General features: G+C 40.7%; 1 protein-coding gene across 1 annotated transcript in view; it reads right to left on the reverse strand.

Annotated features, from left to right (window-relative positions):
• Positions 1-18,767, reverse strand: part of DCC (DCC netrin 1 receptor) — an 824,140-nt gene that overhangs the window by 356,626 nt on the left and 448,747 nt on the right. Inside the window, exon 8 of the mRNA XM_075533227.1 lies at positions 7,870-8,024. Coding sequence (XP_075389342.1) covers positions 7,870-8,024 — 155 coding nt within the window. The remainder of the gene's footprint in view (positions 1-7,869; positions 8,025-18,767) is intronic.

An 18,767-nucleotide genomic window follows, 5' to 3' on the forward strand; every position in this document is an offset into this window, starting at 1 on the left:
GTCTCCCATCTTATGTTTGTGTTTTCTTGTTGAACATACATTTATCAACAAAAGAGACTTTTACAAGGTGTCAGTGTTTATATGCTGTTGTAAAGGATGAGATGCTAATGCGTATCTTTATTCTTTCTCCTCTTAATCTCTCCCTCTGTATGTGACCTCACAATTGGATCATTGTCAAGAGGCCCATGGTTAATTCATATATGACAGTCACTCCAAATAGACACTCCAAAAAGTCACCATGCAGGTCAGTTCTTAAATGTATACCAGCTTTGGTGATCGAAGGAATAGACCAGTAAGATTGTCATGAACGTGGTGGGCCTAATTTATGGAGACATGCTCAGCTCAACACAATCAACCACAAAGTCTGCACATCAACCCCACATCTTTGCGAAGGGAGAAAAGTGAGATTATTTCCCCTAAGAACCTCTAGTGGCCCCATGGGTTCCACGTGGAGCAGCGAACCAAAGAGTGAGTGCTTTGAACTCACCAGTGGCCCTATTGGGGAAAGAGGAAATTTCAAACTGTGGGAAACCTAAGGGGCAGTTCTGTTCTGTCCTATAAGAGCACTTTCAGTCACCATTGACTCCGCAGTGTAAGGATTTTGCTTGTGTTTTATCAACTCCCCAAAAGATGTGCAGTCTCTGAAATTCTACACAAGGTTGCGATGAGTCCCAATGAACTTGATGGTTGTGAATCATCGTGGAAAACCATTGAAAATAGGAACTAGGTTCTACAAGCATCTTTTCACCAAACAGTTATTTACAAAATGGCAGGGTTGGGACACATTCTGTGGAGTGTAATCATGAAACTGGGACATAAGACAAGACTAGGGAGGAAGCCTGTCTGCAGAAGATGCCAAACATGCTGGTAAGGAAAGCACAATTGGGGGAGGGGGATGAACGTAGATATATGAACTCATTATAGAATAATCAAGCCAGTTCCCAATTCTAAATAAAGTGGCATTCTAGCCTGGGTTATGTCCGTGCATAGCTAAGTATTCTCCTTTGTTTGATTTGTATGCGATTAAAGTTGGAAGTTTGCTCTCATTTGATCCGGTTGGGGCAAGGAACTTTTTCTCCATTAAGTATCTACGAGGCTACTTTCCATATGCCTTCCCATCTTATCTTCTCAGTCTAGGAACTTGAAGGGTAAATAACACTTCTACTTTAGAGTTAGAAATAATGAGGTCTCAAGGATTTAGAAAGTTGTAAAAAAAAAAAAAAAAGAAAGAAAGAAACTTGCCCTGGGAGGCAGGTTATAAGGTTCAGAGACATGAGCTGAACTTGTATGTTCTCTCCATAATAACCATTCTTACAAGTCCCTCATAGAATTAAAATTAAAATAAAAAATCCAAAGTAGGAGGAAAAAAAGCCACCCAGCTCCTTTGGGAGATAATGTCTTTGAGCGTCACTAAACTTGGGGGTTACTTTCACTCATCTTCTCAGGGTAAAGAATATAATGGACTAAAAATATTACTTACAACTCGGAAATATGATGAGGTTTTGTGGATAATTGGGTTGTGGGCTAGCAAATAGGCTTCCCATTCTAACTCTAGCTTTCAAGCCAGTATGCGGTCCTTTTCAACATTCTTTGTGATTAAACTGCCTTAACAGCATCTTAAAGGACCTCAAGTCATAATTCAAAAAGTCTCCACATGTGGTAGGAAAAGATTAGACAAGTCTTAAGCAGGCAGGGACTTTAATCCTGGCTGATAATACAGCAGAGAAATTATATACCATAAAGGCAGGGGAGATGGAGCAAAGGTTGAGCAAAAGGATGATATAATCAGGGGATACAAACCTTCATATAAATCAGGCCTTTCTATTCTGGGTGATTATTTCATAAACGGGATCTTGGGCTGTTGATCTCTTTAAATGATTACTACAAAATGTATGCATTTTAGGAAACCATTCCTGGTTGATTTATATTTCAACATGATTTTCTATCAGTTTTTATTCCTTGAGAATATGATTTTCATAATAGAGTTGATATTTCCAAATAATATGAAAAACTTGAAATTCAATTTGTATAAAAGCTATGTAATTTTAGTGTACAATTATTGTATCACATTTGGAGAAACAGTGATAAAAGAAGAAACCAAATGCATACTCAGACGGGACCCATTTTCCAAAGATAAGATCATTTTGTCAGGGAGAGAAATAATGATGGGAATAGTTTTTCCCCCTATTCCTCTAAATTCTGATATTCTAGCCAGATAATAAAAGCAGTCCCTGTATTTCCTTTAGGAAGACAGAAAGATGAGCTCCTAAACACGCAAGACAAGAAGAAAGAATAATAAGGAAGGTGGGAAAAAGGAAGGAGAGAGGGAAGGAGGGAACAAAATAAGTAAGAAAGGAGCAGAAACAGGGACAAAGAAATGAAGGGAAAGGGAAGAGAATTAAAAAAATAAGGATTTTTAAAATGCTCTATCTTCCTCAGTAATTGGTTTATTATTGAGCCGGCTTGGGGAAGATGAAGTGTCTGTCTCCTGGGAATATTTTCACATTGCCAAAATGGCATTTTGTATTAACAACAGAAGATAAAATGCATATGCAATACCTATCAGTCATGTTAACATTATTTATTTACCCTAATGGCTGTAATAAAGACAGCAAGTTAGCTGTACAGTACTGTTAATCTAAATGAATTGAAAGAGCCAGCGGTTTTGCACATGTAAAAGATATTCTGAACATACTGTTTATCTATGATGAAATGTTCTTATCTACCTATCTGCTCAGTAAAAGATGAATTCTACAATGACAATGCCTCATGGAACAGAACCCAGTCACTGGTGCAAAGAAGACATGGCCTATTGGGGAAATAGTTTTTATTCTATGGAATGGTAAGAACAGGGCGGTCTTAGGTATCTAGTGCTGTTAAATCAGAAATACAACAAATAGGTTGTTTAAACAGACATGCATTTATTTACAGTATAGTTGACTAGAAGTTGCTGTTCAGGGTCCCAGCTCTAGAGGAAAAGTGTTCTCTCTCCATCAGCTCTGGGAGGAGTCCCTATCTTCTTTTGCTCTCCTTGGGTAGCCCATGCCTCCTACCTTCTCCTGGGTCTACCAGGTCCTCAGCACAGAAACCTCAGGGTTCAAAGGACAGGCTCAGTCTCTGGTTCTGTCTCAGTGGTACTTAGTCTCTACTACCTTGTGTGATCTCTTTTATATGTCAAAAAAAGTTGGACTTGAGTTAAAACCCAAGCTTGCACATTGCACCCTACCTCATTAACATAACTGCCTCTAATTCTCTGCTTTATTAGTGTAATAGTGGTTGTTTTACAACCGCTGTTCTAACTTATAGTGACCATGCAGGACAGGGTAATTTTTCCATGTCCTTTTTGAAGTCTCCCTTGTATGTATATGAGACTTACATGCCAATAGGCAACATATTATGTTTCATCAAGTTCTCAGTTGTTTAGTGCCTTATTGTCTATGCAAATTTTTAAGCTAAATACATCTCTCAGAGACCAAATTTACCAGTCTGCTTTCTGAATGGGAGGTGAGACAGGTGCACATTAGAGGACACATAGCCAGGTATTTTCATAATACAAGATTACTTGAGGAGAAGGCAATATGATGTAAGCATAAAAATGAAATAATTCATATGCCTTGACTATCCCAGACATTCTACCTATAAGCAAATTTGTATTGTTTAACATTTTTACAAGTGCCCTTACTTGCGTTATTTTTTATTTTTACAGTTGTAGAATACTTAGATGAAGATTCTGACACCTGTATATGCAGCTAATTCATTATATGCACCACATAGCTTTCCACCATGCCTCAGACTAAGAAACATAGTCCATGCTCAATAAATATGTTTATAGCTGAAGGAGGTCATCAGTTTCTTTCGCAAAGTTAGGGCTATATTTATTTGCCATAAATAGTCTATGACTCTAGTTTTGTTTGGTTTTTAAAATTAGTTACATTAAGTGGAACAATATATTCTATCATAAGTCAACTGTTTTCAATGTGATGAGGCATTGTGAATGATCAGTTTCAAGAGGGAAAATGCTGACGGTTTTCTTGGCTTAGATATGTTGGCTTAAAGCCAAGTGATTCAAAACAAAAACAAACCTGCACATTACTTTCCTAATAAGACTCATATGAACAATTGATCTGATAGGGAAAATATTTTCTTAGTCTTCGAAAGTAGGACTATCTAGGAATTTTACCAGAAATACAATATAACCATGGTCAGCCGGCCCTGAGAAACACAAGATGGAACGTGTAGGGACATAATATAAGGATTAGGATGTGAAGAATTCAGTTAATCCATAGATATTGGATCTTTTGAAAATGACATGCTTTTAAAGTTGTACACTCTAATATTAGAAACCTGAACAAGATTTATTTAAATAAAAATTTAGGTGGCTTAAATAAATGATGCAGTTTACTTAACTTTAAAAATACATATTTGACTCAAATTTCTATTCTCCTCTATTGGTTAAAAATAAAAACTATTTGTAGAAGTCCATTATTTTAATGTAGACAATAAATGAAACTTAAGCCAATAAGAAAAGATCATCACTTGAATATTATATTAATACAGACATCATGAAGTGGAAAGAGCCATTATGTAATTATTTAAATCAATTGTAAAAAGACATTCCTTTTGGGGTGGAGACTTTGGGGTAAGGTCTACTTCAAGTACACCTGATTGGCACACATGCAGAGGATCCTACACTGAGAAAGTGCCTGTTCTTTAGAAGGGCCACTCAGAAAACTGAAAACCCAAACCACGGCCATCAACTTGATGCCACCTCATGGTGACCTGATAGGGCAGGTTGAAATGGTCTCTGTGAGTTTCTGAGACTACAGCTCTTTACCAGAGTAGAAAGCACTGTCTTTCTCTTTTGGATGGGCTGGCGGTTTCAAACTGTGAACCTTTCAGATCATAGCCCAGTTCGTAACCCCTATACCACCAGGGAGTGTGCTCATAGAGGAAGAGCTCTGCAAGGTGTTTGGCTTCATGCCTTGCTGTCACTGTCTGGAATGTTGAGCAATCGTCAAATCAGATGTCCCCATTCTCATTTTTCAGTGGGCCCCACTCGGATGAACTCACTCCTGCCTGGGAGGACACATTTTCGAATAGCTCCCTCCAACCAGTATCTAGTTATGGTTTTGACGATCCTGCAGTTTTATTTTTGAGGCAAAAGATGTATAAGACTTGCAGAGCACGGCCCTCATGAAACAACTGCAATTTGCCATCACGTCTTTAAGGCTCTGGTAAGGAGAAGGAGGACTGAAGACTCCGCGATGTGTCAAGCATGACACAGCAAGCATCAGGTCTGTAAATCAGAGGTCTCTCGCTCTCTCCTCCTCAATGAACCCTTTAAAAACACTTAATGAGTGAACGGGTCCAAACATGATTTCTCCCATTCCCAAGGGAAGTGCTTCAAGTTTCTGTTTAGACTCAGTACATATTTGAACACAGCGTATATGAAAATAAGAATAAGACAACACTGTCAGTAATCAAATAGCTTTCTTTAAAGGATAGATGCAGCAAGGTATCTAAAAAAAGCCTGCTTTTTGGACATAATCAGTCACCATATTTAGCTTTTCCAGCATTAAACACACCAAACCAACAAAAAATAATCAAGCAAAATATGGCTGGAAAATGATCATCAGTAATTGATTTCCTCAAATGGCCTTAGAAATTCATATGGAAAATAGAAATTCTGTAAGATGCAGAAATAGTTGTCCATGTGCAACGTGGTGACCAATGCTAAACGTATATTATGCACAATATCAATTTACTTGCTAATCTCACCCTGTGCTCTCCTAAAAATTGCTAATTCCTTAAAGCAGGTTGCTGTAAAGACCAACTCCTATATCATATTGATAAAATGAACTCTCTTACGGGGGTAAGGTAGTCAAACAGTAGACTGTGTTCTTTGTGTAGAAATATGGTCTTCCTTTATAAAAGGAGACAATTGAACATTGTCACAGGATGTCTAGCTCCTTTACATTTGATCAGTTAGCTTAATGCAGTGATAGGGGTCACAGAACCAAATGGAGGGGACAAAGGGGGAGGTCCAACACAGAGAGAGCATTTTAAGGCATTGGAACTACTCTGCATGATATTGTCATGGCAAATGCATGACCTTATCCATTTGTCAAAAGCCATTGAGCTGTTCCAGGAGTGATCCCTCATGTGACTTAAGTTCATCATTCATCATGTATCAATGTCAGTTCAGCAAATGTACCACACTGATGGGAGGCGTTGTCAATAAGAGAAAGTAGCCACAGGGTGATAGGGAGGCATTTGGAACGCTCTGCAGTTTCTGTGCTCCCCTCTACCCCCCTGTAAACCTAAAATTTCTATTTTAAAAAAAGCAAATTAAAACACACAAACAACCCCCCCCCCCAAAAGGGTCTTGAGATGGTTTAGTGAACTGTTTGGGTTCAAACCTAAAAGAGGGAGAGCGTCCCTATACCTAGAGCTGAGGCCTGACAGCGGGTCTAGACAATCTGCACGACGATGGTTATTTGCATCGTGGGCTCCTCACTGCCATTGAATCCATCCCAACTCAGAGTGACTCTGGAGGGCAGAAGAGCCTCTTTGGATTCTGAGGCCACGCCCCACTCTGCCTCCAGAGCTCTGATCAGGGGCTAACAAACTGGGGAAGCAGTACTGCATCCAGTGGAGGCCAGCTGGACAGGACTTTTTTTTTTTTAATACTAGGTAATAAACAACTTTGAATGAGGTAGGCTGCTGAAACCATTTCATGTTAAGTATTTGGATCTTATTGGCTTTCCACGCTTGTGTGCACCGCACTATACCTTTGTGATCAGTGGGGAGGGAGAACCATTCCCACCCAATGCCTGGCTCTGGTCTGGCTGGCTACAGCTTTGAGGGTAGCTGGAGGATAGGGTGGGAAAACAGCCATTTCAGATCAGTAGTTAATGTCCCTTCAGGGCATTATCTCTTCACAAAGAGGCTTGATTGAGGGTGCAAAATGGATTTTGAAAGAAAATGAATTGTTCCCACCAAATTTTTGACACAAACTCATATTTCTGGAATTTAGTTTCCTTTTTGGTAGCTCCTTGGGTGTACGGAGTAAAGCTCTCTCATTGGTCTTGGTGTGGGACATTTTATGCCATTGCCAACAAAGGTTGGGAAATCAATGGAAATTGCCAAGGACAGGGCAACAATGAAGCATCTTGCTGAGCGAGTCATTTACTGAGGATGTGATTCTGGACCCTGCATGGATGGATTAGGTCATTAATCGTTTTTATCCTATCCTTACGGAGACAAGGCTAAAGTGTGGAGGCCATATGTCATCTTACCTTCAAAGATCTTTGAGTTAAATGTTTCTTAAGAAACTCCCATTTGTCACCTCCAAAAAACTTCTATAAGAAGGTTCAAGGATAATTCTACCTTATAAATCTGGCTAGACCAGAGGATGTACACTGGTGCAGATAGCAACTGGAAACACAGGGAATCCAGGGTGGATGATCCCTTCAGGACCAGTGGTGAGAGTGGCGATACTGGGAGGGTGCAGGGAAGGTGGGGTAGAGAGGGGGAACCAGTTACAAGACTCTACATATAACCTACTCCAGGGGGACAGAACAGAAATGTGGATGAAGGGACAGGGCAAGATATGAGAAAATAATAATTTATAAATTATCAAGGGCTCATGAAGGAGTGGGGGCTGGGGAGGGAGGAGAAAAATGAGGAGCTAATGCCAGGGGCTTAGGTGGAGAGCAAATGTGCTTTACACAATTGATGTATGTATGGATTGTGATAAGAGTTGTATGAGCCCCTAATAAAAAATAATAATTAAAAAAAGGAGGTTCAAAGATGTTTGAAATGCAAATAACCACTTTCAAACTAGTGCCTTTCTGTTTCCATACTCACACTCAGGCTGAGTGGCCACCTTGATGGGTTGAGAACTCTCCCCCGGCCCCCATTCATTGTATGCCACCACTCGGAAGGTGTACATGGCTTCAGGCTTCAGGTTCCCCACAGTCAGCTGAAGGGACCCAGGCTGCGATGTATTCAATGCACGCTCCCTGGAAATAAAAGTTGTTGGAAAGATTATTTGGAAATGAATGCTAGTAGCCCACATTTCCATTTGAAGTACAAGAGTGGTGGAGTGGGACACTCTGTGGCTAGCTCATTTCATTTGGACCTGGGTCATGATTCGAGACCTCCGAAACTCACTGCAGGAAATAAATGGTCTAGAGTCATAAGCACACATGTTGCAAAGATTCAAGTTTGGAGCCATCCACCACGAAGCTTGCAAACTAAAGAAAGTCTTTTCCCATGACACTTTTAACAATTTAGAATTCAAAACTCATGGCAAACAAAGAGCTATTAAAGTAAGAAGAAACATCTGGAATGCAGACAGGGGGATGCGTTTTGTAAACACCCAGCTAATGACAGAAATCAAGGTCTCAATTATTGAACAAATTGGTCTTTGTCAGTATTGCCAACAAATGCATGTATGCATTATCCTCTCAGTGTCGAGACGGAACACTGCAAATGCTAAGTGTTGCTATGTCTGGGAGCTCGAGCTCCTGCGGTTCCTTCCAGTGCAATGAGTGAAGAGGAAGATTCCCTTCTTCGGGAGAAGAAATAGCCATACACATGTCTACTCGCTCCCTTGTTCTCCAGGCCACATCCATTTGGTTTTAATACTTTCACCAATTAAAAACATCCCCAGTGGTTGCAAGCAAATGCACTGATCTTCCGGTCATGGTGGGATTTACAGGATAAGTTAAGGGGTGACGAACTCTGTGAGGAGGCATGGCTGGCACTGAAGGGATGAGAAGGACTATTCTGAAGGACACACGTGATTCCAGACATGGATAACACCCACATTAATTTTAACATATGCTTCAAGGAACTTGGTGAAAAAAGGATCTTTTCTAAGCTACTCAACCATCTTTTTTTTCAAGTTTCTGTTTGCAGAAATATCCCTTTTCTGTAAGTGGAAGTAGATATCCATTTTAATAAGGCCTTTTCGTTCTTTTTATTGTTGATCTTTTATTTCATACTTAACTCAGTTTCCAGCAGGATGGCGAGGGGAAGAAGGAAAGCAGGGAATCCTAAGAGCTGGAGAGAGAGCACGGAGATGAACTGATCGTGCCGCTCGGTAACAGAAGGGTGATTTCCCAAGCGACACAGGAACGGCCTGGTGCTTACGATAAAAAAGGAAACACAGATCGACTTTACTAGAGTTGTCCTCAGTCCCATGGTGATCTCTGGTCTTTTCATTTCTCGAAACAAAACACTCCATGGCTTCCGCAAAGGCCGAGCCTCCTTTCACCTGACCAAGGCCCCCACCAGGCTTGCCATTCAACCTTTCAGCCTTAGCGGTGCAGATACCAAATGGGAACCGTCAGTCTTGGGCCCGGTATATGCCATGAGAAGGAGGCCAGGCCTGCCTGCTTCAGGATGAAGTTCTCATCATCAACTTTCTCTCCATAGACGGACTTGCCACCCATGATGCCCTTATGGCATGTGAAGTCACCACCCTGGTACTTAAACCCAAGAATGATGCTGTGTAAAAGGAATCCTTTATGACCAAATCCTTTCTCCCAGGTGCTCAGAGTGCGGAAGCTTTCTGATGTCTTTGAAACATTGTCTGCAGACAGCTCAGGAGTGACATTGCCCAAGGGCTCGCTGTTGATGGCTATGTCGAAAACCACAGGAGAGTTGACCCTGGCTGGACCACCCCAGGACCAGACAAGACTACTGATTCAGGTGGTGGCATCTGCAAAGCTCTTTGCTTCACTTCATTGTTTCTCTTCATTTTAGTTTTCCTCTTTTTCTTTCCCCATCCTTCCTGTCCACCCTCCTTTCTTCATTCCCTCCCTCTTTCATCTTTGGAGTTATTTAAAGGGAAATCTATTTTACCTCCAGTGCAAATGAGGTTGCCACAGAGAAAAACAAAACAACATTCCTGAGGGAGTGAAAATTAGTCCCATACATATATACACCAACAATATGACTGTATGTCAAAGACTGGTTGACATACTCGTCAAGTAAAACCAATTTGAATTCATGTGTTAGACTATATTTTCCAGCCTCCCTCGAGATCAGGTAAGGTCATGTGATGATTCAAACCAATGAAGGGAAAGACAGTCATGTGTGGTGATTCCCAGCCTGGCCCAGAATAACCTCACAAGAGGGATTCGACACGTTCTCTGTCAGCATGTGTGGGACAAACACCCATGGGAAACGTTGGAGCTATAAGCTGAGGGAGGAGTCAACGTTTGGAAGAGTTCTGGAGAAGGCCTTGGAGAAGAATTACTTGTCAATCAGGGCCACACTTTTTTATATTTCAGAGTCAGAAATAATCTACAGTTTTGAGCCATTATTACACAAGACTATAGCTATAACAACTCAAAACTATAGAAGATCATTTGTACATTAGATTTGAGTCATCCGTTAGGAGTTCCACGATTAACCTAAAGGTTCAGGCCAAGCCACCCTCCATTCCACAGAGGACACATGCGGTGGTCAAGTTCCCTAGAGATCTCAGATCTAATAGGAAACCCTACAGGACCATTCTATTTTGTTCTATAGGGTCATTGTGAGTCAGAATAAACTTGGTGACAATGGGTTCTTTTAAATCTAGTATATCTTATTAATTCTAGCAATTAGCATTATGTGGGTGATAATTTGGCTGCTTCTCCTCAAGTCAGTGGTTGGAAACCACCAGAAGCTCCACAGGATAAAGATGAGGCTCTCTACTACCTGCATAAGGAATTATAATCTCAGACGCCCACAGGGACATTCTACTCTGCTCTCTGGGGTTCGATGCCAGAGAGTTAATGTTTGTTTTGTTTTCTATCTAGTACTAGTAGTGATTTTAAAAATTCATAAAATGCTTCATACGTGAGATTCTCAGATTTTTTCAAGTGATTGAATTTTACAGTTATTGAGTATCCAAGTAAAGAATGAAATTTGGGGCTTCATCTCCCAGTTCATTGATAATAATGAGAAGAGGGAAAGCTATTTGGATCATGCACACTAAGGGTGAAAGACATGTTCTGGAGCCAAAGAAGGGATAATTGGCTTCTGGAGCCTTGTGGGAGGATGATTTTGCCTGGCCTCTGAGTTCATGGTACCTTTTCTTGACATGTAAGTGATATGGTTGCCATCCACATTGCTCATCCCGATGAGCAAACATTTTTAGGACTGTATAAGAAAGAGGAAGGAGACCAGGAGCCCTTGGTGGATGTGTGTTAGACTCCCTAACCGCAAGGCAGTGGTTTAAAATCACCAGCCATTTCATAGGAGGAAGATGAGGCTCCTTTAAAGATTGACAATCTCAGAAATCCTTATGCATTGGGACTGACTTAATGGCAGTGAGTTTTTGTCTGGTTTATACAAAAAGAGATCTTCTAAAAGGAGTTTATTCTTGTGTATTCCAGGATATGGTGACATAGCCCACCGAAATGGCATTCTTCGAAGAAAAAGAGGCAAGGCCATATGGGTCTGCTTATTTTCAGCAGGCCTAGAGAATGGGCATCCAGGCTAAAGAATGCATGTTTTACATATAAAACATTTCTTATGAATAAAACCAGCTCTTACATTATAACTGGGGAGAGAGTTTGACGTTCCTATAAGATGCATCACCATATGAACTCTATTTCCAATTAATATTAGTCCCAGCAAATTATACTCTTTGATGCAGACAACTGATAATGTCTCTGTTTTGCGTGGAGTGTGAACAAAACCATTTTCACAAAAGGCTTCTATAATATTGATTTGTACAATACAATCTAAGCAAATGCAGTGTGCTTACTATGCAAAGAGCCTGGAGGCAATTCTAAATTCCTATTACAAATGTATGCTGATACTGCTCCTGGATTGACCACTGGCTTCTTCAACAGAAACTCTTATGTAGTTTTAGACAAGGATTAAATTGTACACTTCAAATTTATACTCCACCACTCAGCAGTGTAAAAAAAGCACTGGTGGCACAGAGATTATGTGTTATGCTGCTAACTGCAAGGTCAGAAGTTCGACACCACCTGCCACTTTATGGGAGAAAGATGAATCTTTCTATGCTCTTAAAGAATTATGGTCTCAGAAACCCACAAGAACAGTACCGTGTCTTAGAGAGTTGCTTTGAATTGGAAGCAACTCAATGGCCATAAAGGAGAGGTTCAGGGATCTGGTCCTCATATCAAAAAGAGGTCATAGAATAATGTTCTATAAATTGGGGAATGGATTCAGGATAAGTTAACTGTGTGATGATGGTGTTCTGGCTTTTGTATGTCCTGGCTGTATTACTCTGAGGAAGATCCTTAACTTAACTGTGGTGTCCTCATGGGAAATTAGGTATAGTAAACATGTTTACCTCATAGACTTTGAAAGAATTATATGAGCTGCTTCATGCCGAACATATGAAGTAGTCCGTCTGGGGCATGGTACTCCAATAGTCCATAAGTGGAAGTTGCTACTGTTCTTCTTAGTGCAATGAAACACCACCAAAACACCATAAATGTTTTCAAATTCAAGAAGGGAACATTTACAAAAAGTATTTGGAGCCACAAATGACAAGGAGATAAATTGGTAAGTGGTTCAATCATAAACTCATTTCTATGAAATCTACCTCATAGAAATCCCATCAGACAGAGAATACCCCTAATATTTCCAAGGTTCTTTTTAAAATCGTTTTATTAGGAACTCATACAACTCTATCACAATCCATATATACATCAATTGTGTAAAGCACATTTCTACATTCATTTCCCTCATCATTCTCAAAACATCTGCTCTCCACCTAAGCCCCTGGCATCAGCTCCACATTTCCCTCTCCCTCCCTACTCCCCCCTCCTTCTTGAACCCTTGATAATTTATAAATTATTATTATTTTGTCATAGCTTACAGTGTCCGATGTCTCCCTTCACCCACTTCCCTGTTCTTCGTCTCTTAGGGAGGAGGTTATATGTAGATCCTTGAAATAAGTTCCCCCTTTCCACTCCACCCTCCTGGTATCACCACTTTCACCACTGGTCCTGAAGGGATCACCCATCCTGGGTTCCCTGGGTTTCCAGTTCCTATCTGTACCAGTGTACATCCTCTGGTGTAGCCAGATTTGAAAGGTAGAATACTTTGTTCTATTAAACTGGAATTCTATGATGCCCACCTTCCCTGACATAATCGCTGAAGACAAAGCAGGTAAAAAAAGCAAATGTGAAGAAACCTGATGGTACCCGGCTATCAAAAGATATAGCGTCTTGAGTCTTAAAGGCTTGAAAGCAAACAATTGGCCATCTAGCTCAGAAGCAACAAAGCCCACATGGAAGAAGTACACCAGCCTGCATGATTACAAGGTGCCAAAGGGATAATTTATCAGGTATCAGAGAACAAAAAATCATATCATGGTGTGCTCACCTCCCTGATATGATCGCTGAAGACAAATGGGTGCATAAGCAAATGTGGTGCAGAAAACTGATGGTGCCTAGCTATCAAAAGATATAGCATCTGGGGTCTTAAAGGCTTGAAGGTAGACAAGTGGCCATCTAGCTCAGAAGCAACAAAGCCCACATGAAAGAAGCACACCAGCCTGTGAGATCATGAGGTGTTGAAAGGATCAGGTATCAGGCATTAGCAGAACAAAAAATCTTACCATTTTGAATAAGGGGGAGTGCAGAGTGGAGACCCAATGCCCATCTGTAGGCAATTGGACATTCTCCTATGGAAGGGTCACAGTGAGCAGATGAGCCAGTCAGGGTGCAGTTTAGCAACGATGGAACATACAACTTTCCTCTAGTTCTTAAATGCTCCTCCCCACCCCAATCCCCACTATCATGACCCCAGTTCTACCAAGGTTCAAATCTTTATTGAAGCAAACTGACACATCTGTCTCCCGCACAGTGGTTGGTGAAGTTCAACCCCTGACACGTTACTTAGCAGATGAACACTTTGACCATTGCACCACCACAGCAATATTAGACAACTTAAAGGGAAAAGTATGTTGGCCATTTCTCAAGCTGAAAGGACTGAAAAAAAATTCAAGTCTCCAACTGAAATAGTGAAGTACTCTATGAACAAAATATTGAGCAAAATAAGGAGCACACAGAGTTACTGTATCCAAAGCTATTTGTCAATGTACAATTATTTCTTTAGATAGCATGCGATCAAGGACTAAAGGTATTAAAGGATGAAGCCCAAGCATTGAAGCCATTGCCAAAAATAAAACAAAAAACCCAAGTTGCAGCAACTGACAAATTATCACTCATTCATCTATAGCAACACATGTGGAAGACAGTTACCTGCACAACTAACTAGAAGAGATCCATATTGTGCCCATTTCAAATGAAGGTGTGTCAGTAGAATGTGGACATTCTCGTGCAATATCATTAATGTCACACAGAAGTCAAATTATGCTGAAAATAATTTTTAAATGGTTGCAGCAGCACATCACAGCGGAGCTGCCTGAAACTCAAGTCAGATCCAGAAAGGGGTGTGGAACAAAGAATGCCATGACAGAGATCAGATGGCCTGATCCAGAAATGGAGAAAGCAGAATGTTTCCCTGCATTTTATTGCAAAGCCATTCGACTCTGTGGATCATGACAAACTATGGACAATAGGATGAAGAATAAGAATTCTGGCATACTTCATTGTGCTCATATGGAACCTATACATAGAGTAAGAGACAGCCACTCAAGCACAACAAGGAACTACTGCATGGTTTAAAAATCAAGCAAGGTGTATGTCAGGATTTTACCCTCTCACGATACCTATCACATCTGTCTACTGAGACATAATCAGAGAAGCTGAATTATATGAAGAAGAAGGTGACAATAAGATGGGAGAATCTTTTATGACTTGATAAATGCCAATGATGAAACCTTATTTCTTGAAAGCAGAGTCCCTGAAGTACTTATTGATGAAAATCAAAGACTACAGCCTTGAGTATGAGATTCACAGCTCAACAGAAAACAATAATCCTCACATCTGGACCAATAAGCAATGTCATGACAAAAGGGAGCATATTCATGTGAAGGATTTCATTTCACTTGGATTCACTATCAACACGCTCAGAAGCAATAGCCAGGAATCAAGTGGCATAATGTATTGGGTGAATCTGCAGCCCGAAGCCCTTCTTTAATGTGTTAAAAGTAAAGAAGTCACTTTGAGGACTAAAGTACATCGGACCCAAGTTGTGGTGTTTTTATTGCCTCATATGCACGTGGTCAATGAATAAAGAAGACTGAAGAATTGATGCCTTTGAATTATGATGCTAGCACAAATTATTGAATATATTATGAACTGCCAGCATAATGAACACACTTATCTTGGAAAATATAAAGCCAGAATGTACTTTGGGAGTGAGATTATGGAGACTTCATCTGGCTTACTTTGTGCATGTGAGGAGAGACTAGTGTCTAGAGAAGGACATCATGTCTGTAAAGCAGAGAGCCTGGAGCTGGACTGACACCGTGGCTGTAGCACTGAGCTGAACCACAGCGACACTGTGAAGATGGTGCAGGACTGAACAGTGCTTCCTGCCATTTTACACAGAATCACAGGGAGACATCGGGCTGTGTAAGACACGAGAAAATAATAATAATTTATAAATTATCAAGGGTTTGTGAGGGAGGGAGGGAAAAATGAGGAACTGATATCAAGGACTCAAGTAGAAAGAAAAGGTTTTGAGAATGATGATGGCAACCAATGTACAAATGTGCTTATACAATGTATGGATTGTAATGAGCCATATGAGCCCCCAATAAAATGATTTTAAAAAAAAGACTTCTCTAAGTCAGGACCAACTGGATAACACTTGACAACACCCATAACAATCACAGAGAAAAATTATATAAATGGTATTTCCTGAGCCACGGGCCTGACACAAACCTTTTAGTGTAATTTCATGTAGAAATCAGTAAAACTAAGAAGAGTGTTCAGAACTAGAACTGTGGAGCATGTTCCAAAAGAGAACCAGGAAGGGTTTTCAAAGACTGTTCTCAGACAGGAATGGCGAAGGAGCAGTGTTCCCTGAGCTCCCCAGCACAGCTTAGGCAGCTTCTGTGACTCCCTTCTGCCTCACTGGTCTTGGGGCTCGGTTGTCAGGCTGGTTTTATGCTTCTTAAGGACCCGTAGGAAGGGCAGCAAACTGCTAAACTGGCACTGTGCATGCTGGGAAAATGACTTATCAGACCACTTTTCAGAAATTTGTTCAGCTACACTAAAAAGTTCCTAGGAGGTTTCTGATCACTCCTTTTGGTGCTTCCAAAGCTATCAAACACATCCCAAATCATTTCCCAACAAGGAAGTGAAGCCTGAGTTTGGAAGTACAGTCAATAAGTCTGGGTTTCTCTGATGCCACAGAAGATCAATGCCAACAGACTAACGCAATTAAATTCTCCATAATCTCCGCACTTAAGCAGTTAGCAATTAAGGATATTCTCTCTGCTTATTCTACCCATGGTCCCTGTAACGGGGCAGATAAAGTATACTTTATTCTGAAGGAGAGAGAAGAGTAGATCTCAGTAGTTTGTCCAATTACTGAGCGGAGTCCTACCTGACACTGCACTAGCTGCAGGTCCCAGGCTACTTCTATTTACCCACAGACATGGTTCCACTTCACAATGGCAAACATCAGGGTCATGCCACACAAAGTTCATCACCTCACCGCTTGCCTCTTCCGATGCCCAGGTGGAAGCCCCATTCAAGATACATTCACTGAAGTCCAGATAGCAAGTCACTTGTGTTATCTAGAGTCCACTGACTATAAATTCATTCCTTGAAAATCTGCGCAGAATTTGAAAAATTTAGTCTGACTCTTCTCTCGACTGCAAAAGCTATGAATGGCTTGAAGTGAACACCAAGCCCAATCCCTGCTGTTCTCCCCCCGACTCTGCACTTGGTTTTGCTGAGTTTCATTTATCCCAGAGTGACCTTTTCCTGAATGGAGCCTTGCTGATGTAGTGGCTATGCTTTGGGCTGCTAACTGTGAGGTCAGCATTTCAAAACCACCTGCCTCTCCATGGGAGAAGGAGTTACAGTCTTGGACATTCACAGGGGCAGCTCGACTCTACCCCATGGAGTTGCTATGAGGCTGCTTATAGTCAATGGCAGGGAGTTTGTGTGGACTTATCCTGACTAACCCATTCTGCTCCATGTGGTAAATCTGATTCAAGTGAACATCAAATGCAATGTCCTTGGAATAGTTTCCCCACCCTCTTGCTCTCTGCTCCCAGCAGCATTAAAGGCTTTCTCTTTTGTTCTTTCACTGCTCTGAGTTTTTACATCTATCATAGCACAAGTCACATTATACTAATGATCACGTCTGTCTCTTTGAATGGATTGAGAATTATTTTCAGAGAGAAGCCATATTCCATTCATATTTTATTCACACTCAGCGTATATACCCACTGAGTATAAAGAATGGCTATGTCACTGGTATTCACAATGTTTAAATGAATGCATGTTAAAATTTTAGTCGAATAATTACATAAAGTCCCTACGTAGTGTAATTTTAGAGAAGGGGGAAAAAGACGAAGAAGAAGCCTGGAAAGTGGGCTTCTACTCCAGGTTTCATTCCACGTTAGGAGAGGAGCCTATGGCATGGTGTTACACCTTCCAGGATTTTGTGTTAACTTGGTTGGCCAGTTTTTTAGTAATCCACCATGATGAGACCTAATATCCCCAAATCAACTTCATGGTAAGATCTGCTGTGAGCAACCGAGCAGTTGTGGGAAGATGAAGGTGGTCCCGAAGCGATTAGCAGGAAGTTTCCTACGGGGTGTGACCTACTTCTTGTAAGTTGACACTGTGGGAAAGCAAACTAGTTTCTTTCTGGATCTGGATACTGCATCTGGTTCATCCAAGTTCGGTTCTTTGGACATAAGAATGGTTCAATGGCCCACCATATTGCCTGTTAACCCTGGGAGCCATCAGCAACCTGCTCTCTGACCTGCCAATCTTGGATTGATTGGACTCGGAAGCCTAAACTTGAAGCCTAAAGTATGGATTCCTTGACCTCAGTATCTGGCAGAATATGGTCTTCCTGCTTCCTAGTTTATCTTCCGGTTGCCTGGCTTGTTTTCCTGCTTCCTCTTTGTCTTCTTGCTTTCTGGTACATCAGCTCCTGCAGCTCCATGAGTCAGGAAATGCCTCCAACTTAACATCTTATCCATGAGCTTCAACTGGACTGGACTTACCTGGTTTTACAATTGTGTGAGCCATTAAAAATATATATACATACACACACACATATATATATATACATTTCACTCTTTATATAGACATATGTATCACTGGTTTTGCCTTTCTAGACAATTTGTTCTTATACACGGGGGTTCGATTTCATTATTTGACAACTCAACTAGAAGGACCCACTCAAAGAAGCCTATTCACACTAGTATTATTTATTGAGTTATTAAATCACCTGTGCTTTTTAGTGAAATCAAGCAGTTGCATTTGCTTGTTTCTACATTTAAGAAGTAAATGGAGATCACACACTGAGAATGATACTGATTTTTTGTGACTCATTTGTAACAATACATATCCAGCATGTCTTCTAACTACATCCATCATGCTTTGCCTAAATGCATCTGGGCATTAACATTTAGTTAAAACTGAGTTGAGCAACTACTACCATTTTGAGTTGTCAAATCCCCAATGAATTGCTTCAAAGAGGAAGTTAATGTTTCTTGGTGGGGAAGGAATTATATTATTTTTAGTGAGAAGTTTCCAGAATCCCAAATTTATGCTTGCCTTGTCTCATTGTTATTTCTTTAGTGGGAACAAGAGTGACACAACAAAGAGAACTTTTTAAAG

The sequence above is a fragment of the Tenrec ecaudatus genome, chromosome 15 (assembly GCF_050624435.1).
Source record: "Tenrec ecaudatus isolate mTenEca1 chromosome 15, mTenEca1.hap1, whole genome shotgun sequence".
In the NCBI taxonomy this organism is placed as follows: Eukaryota; Metazoa; Chordata; class Mammalia; order Afrosoricida; family Tenrecidae; genus Tenrec; species Tenrec ecaudatus.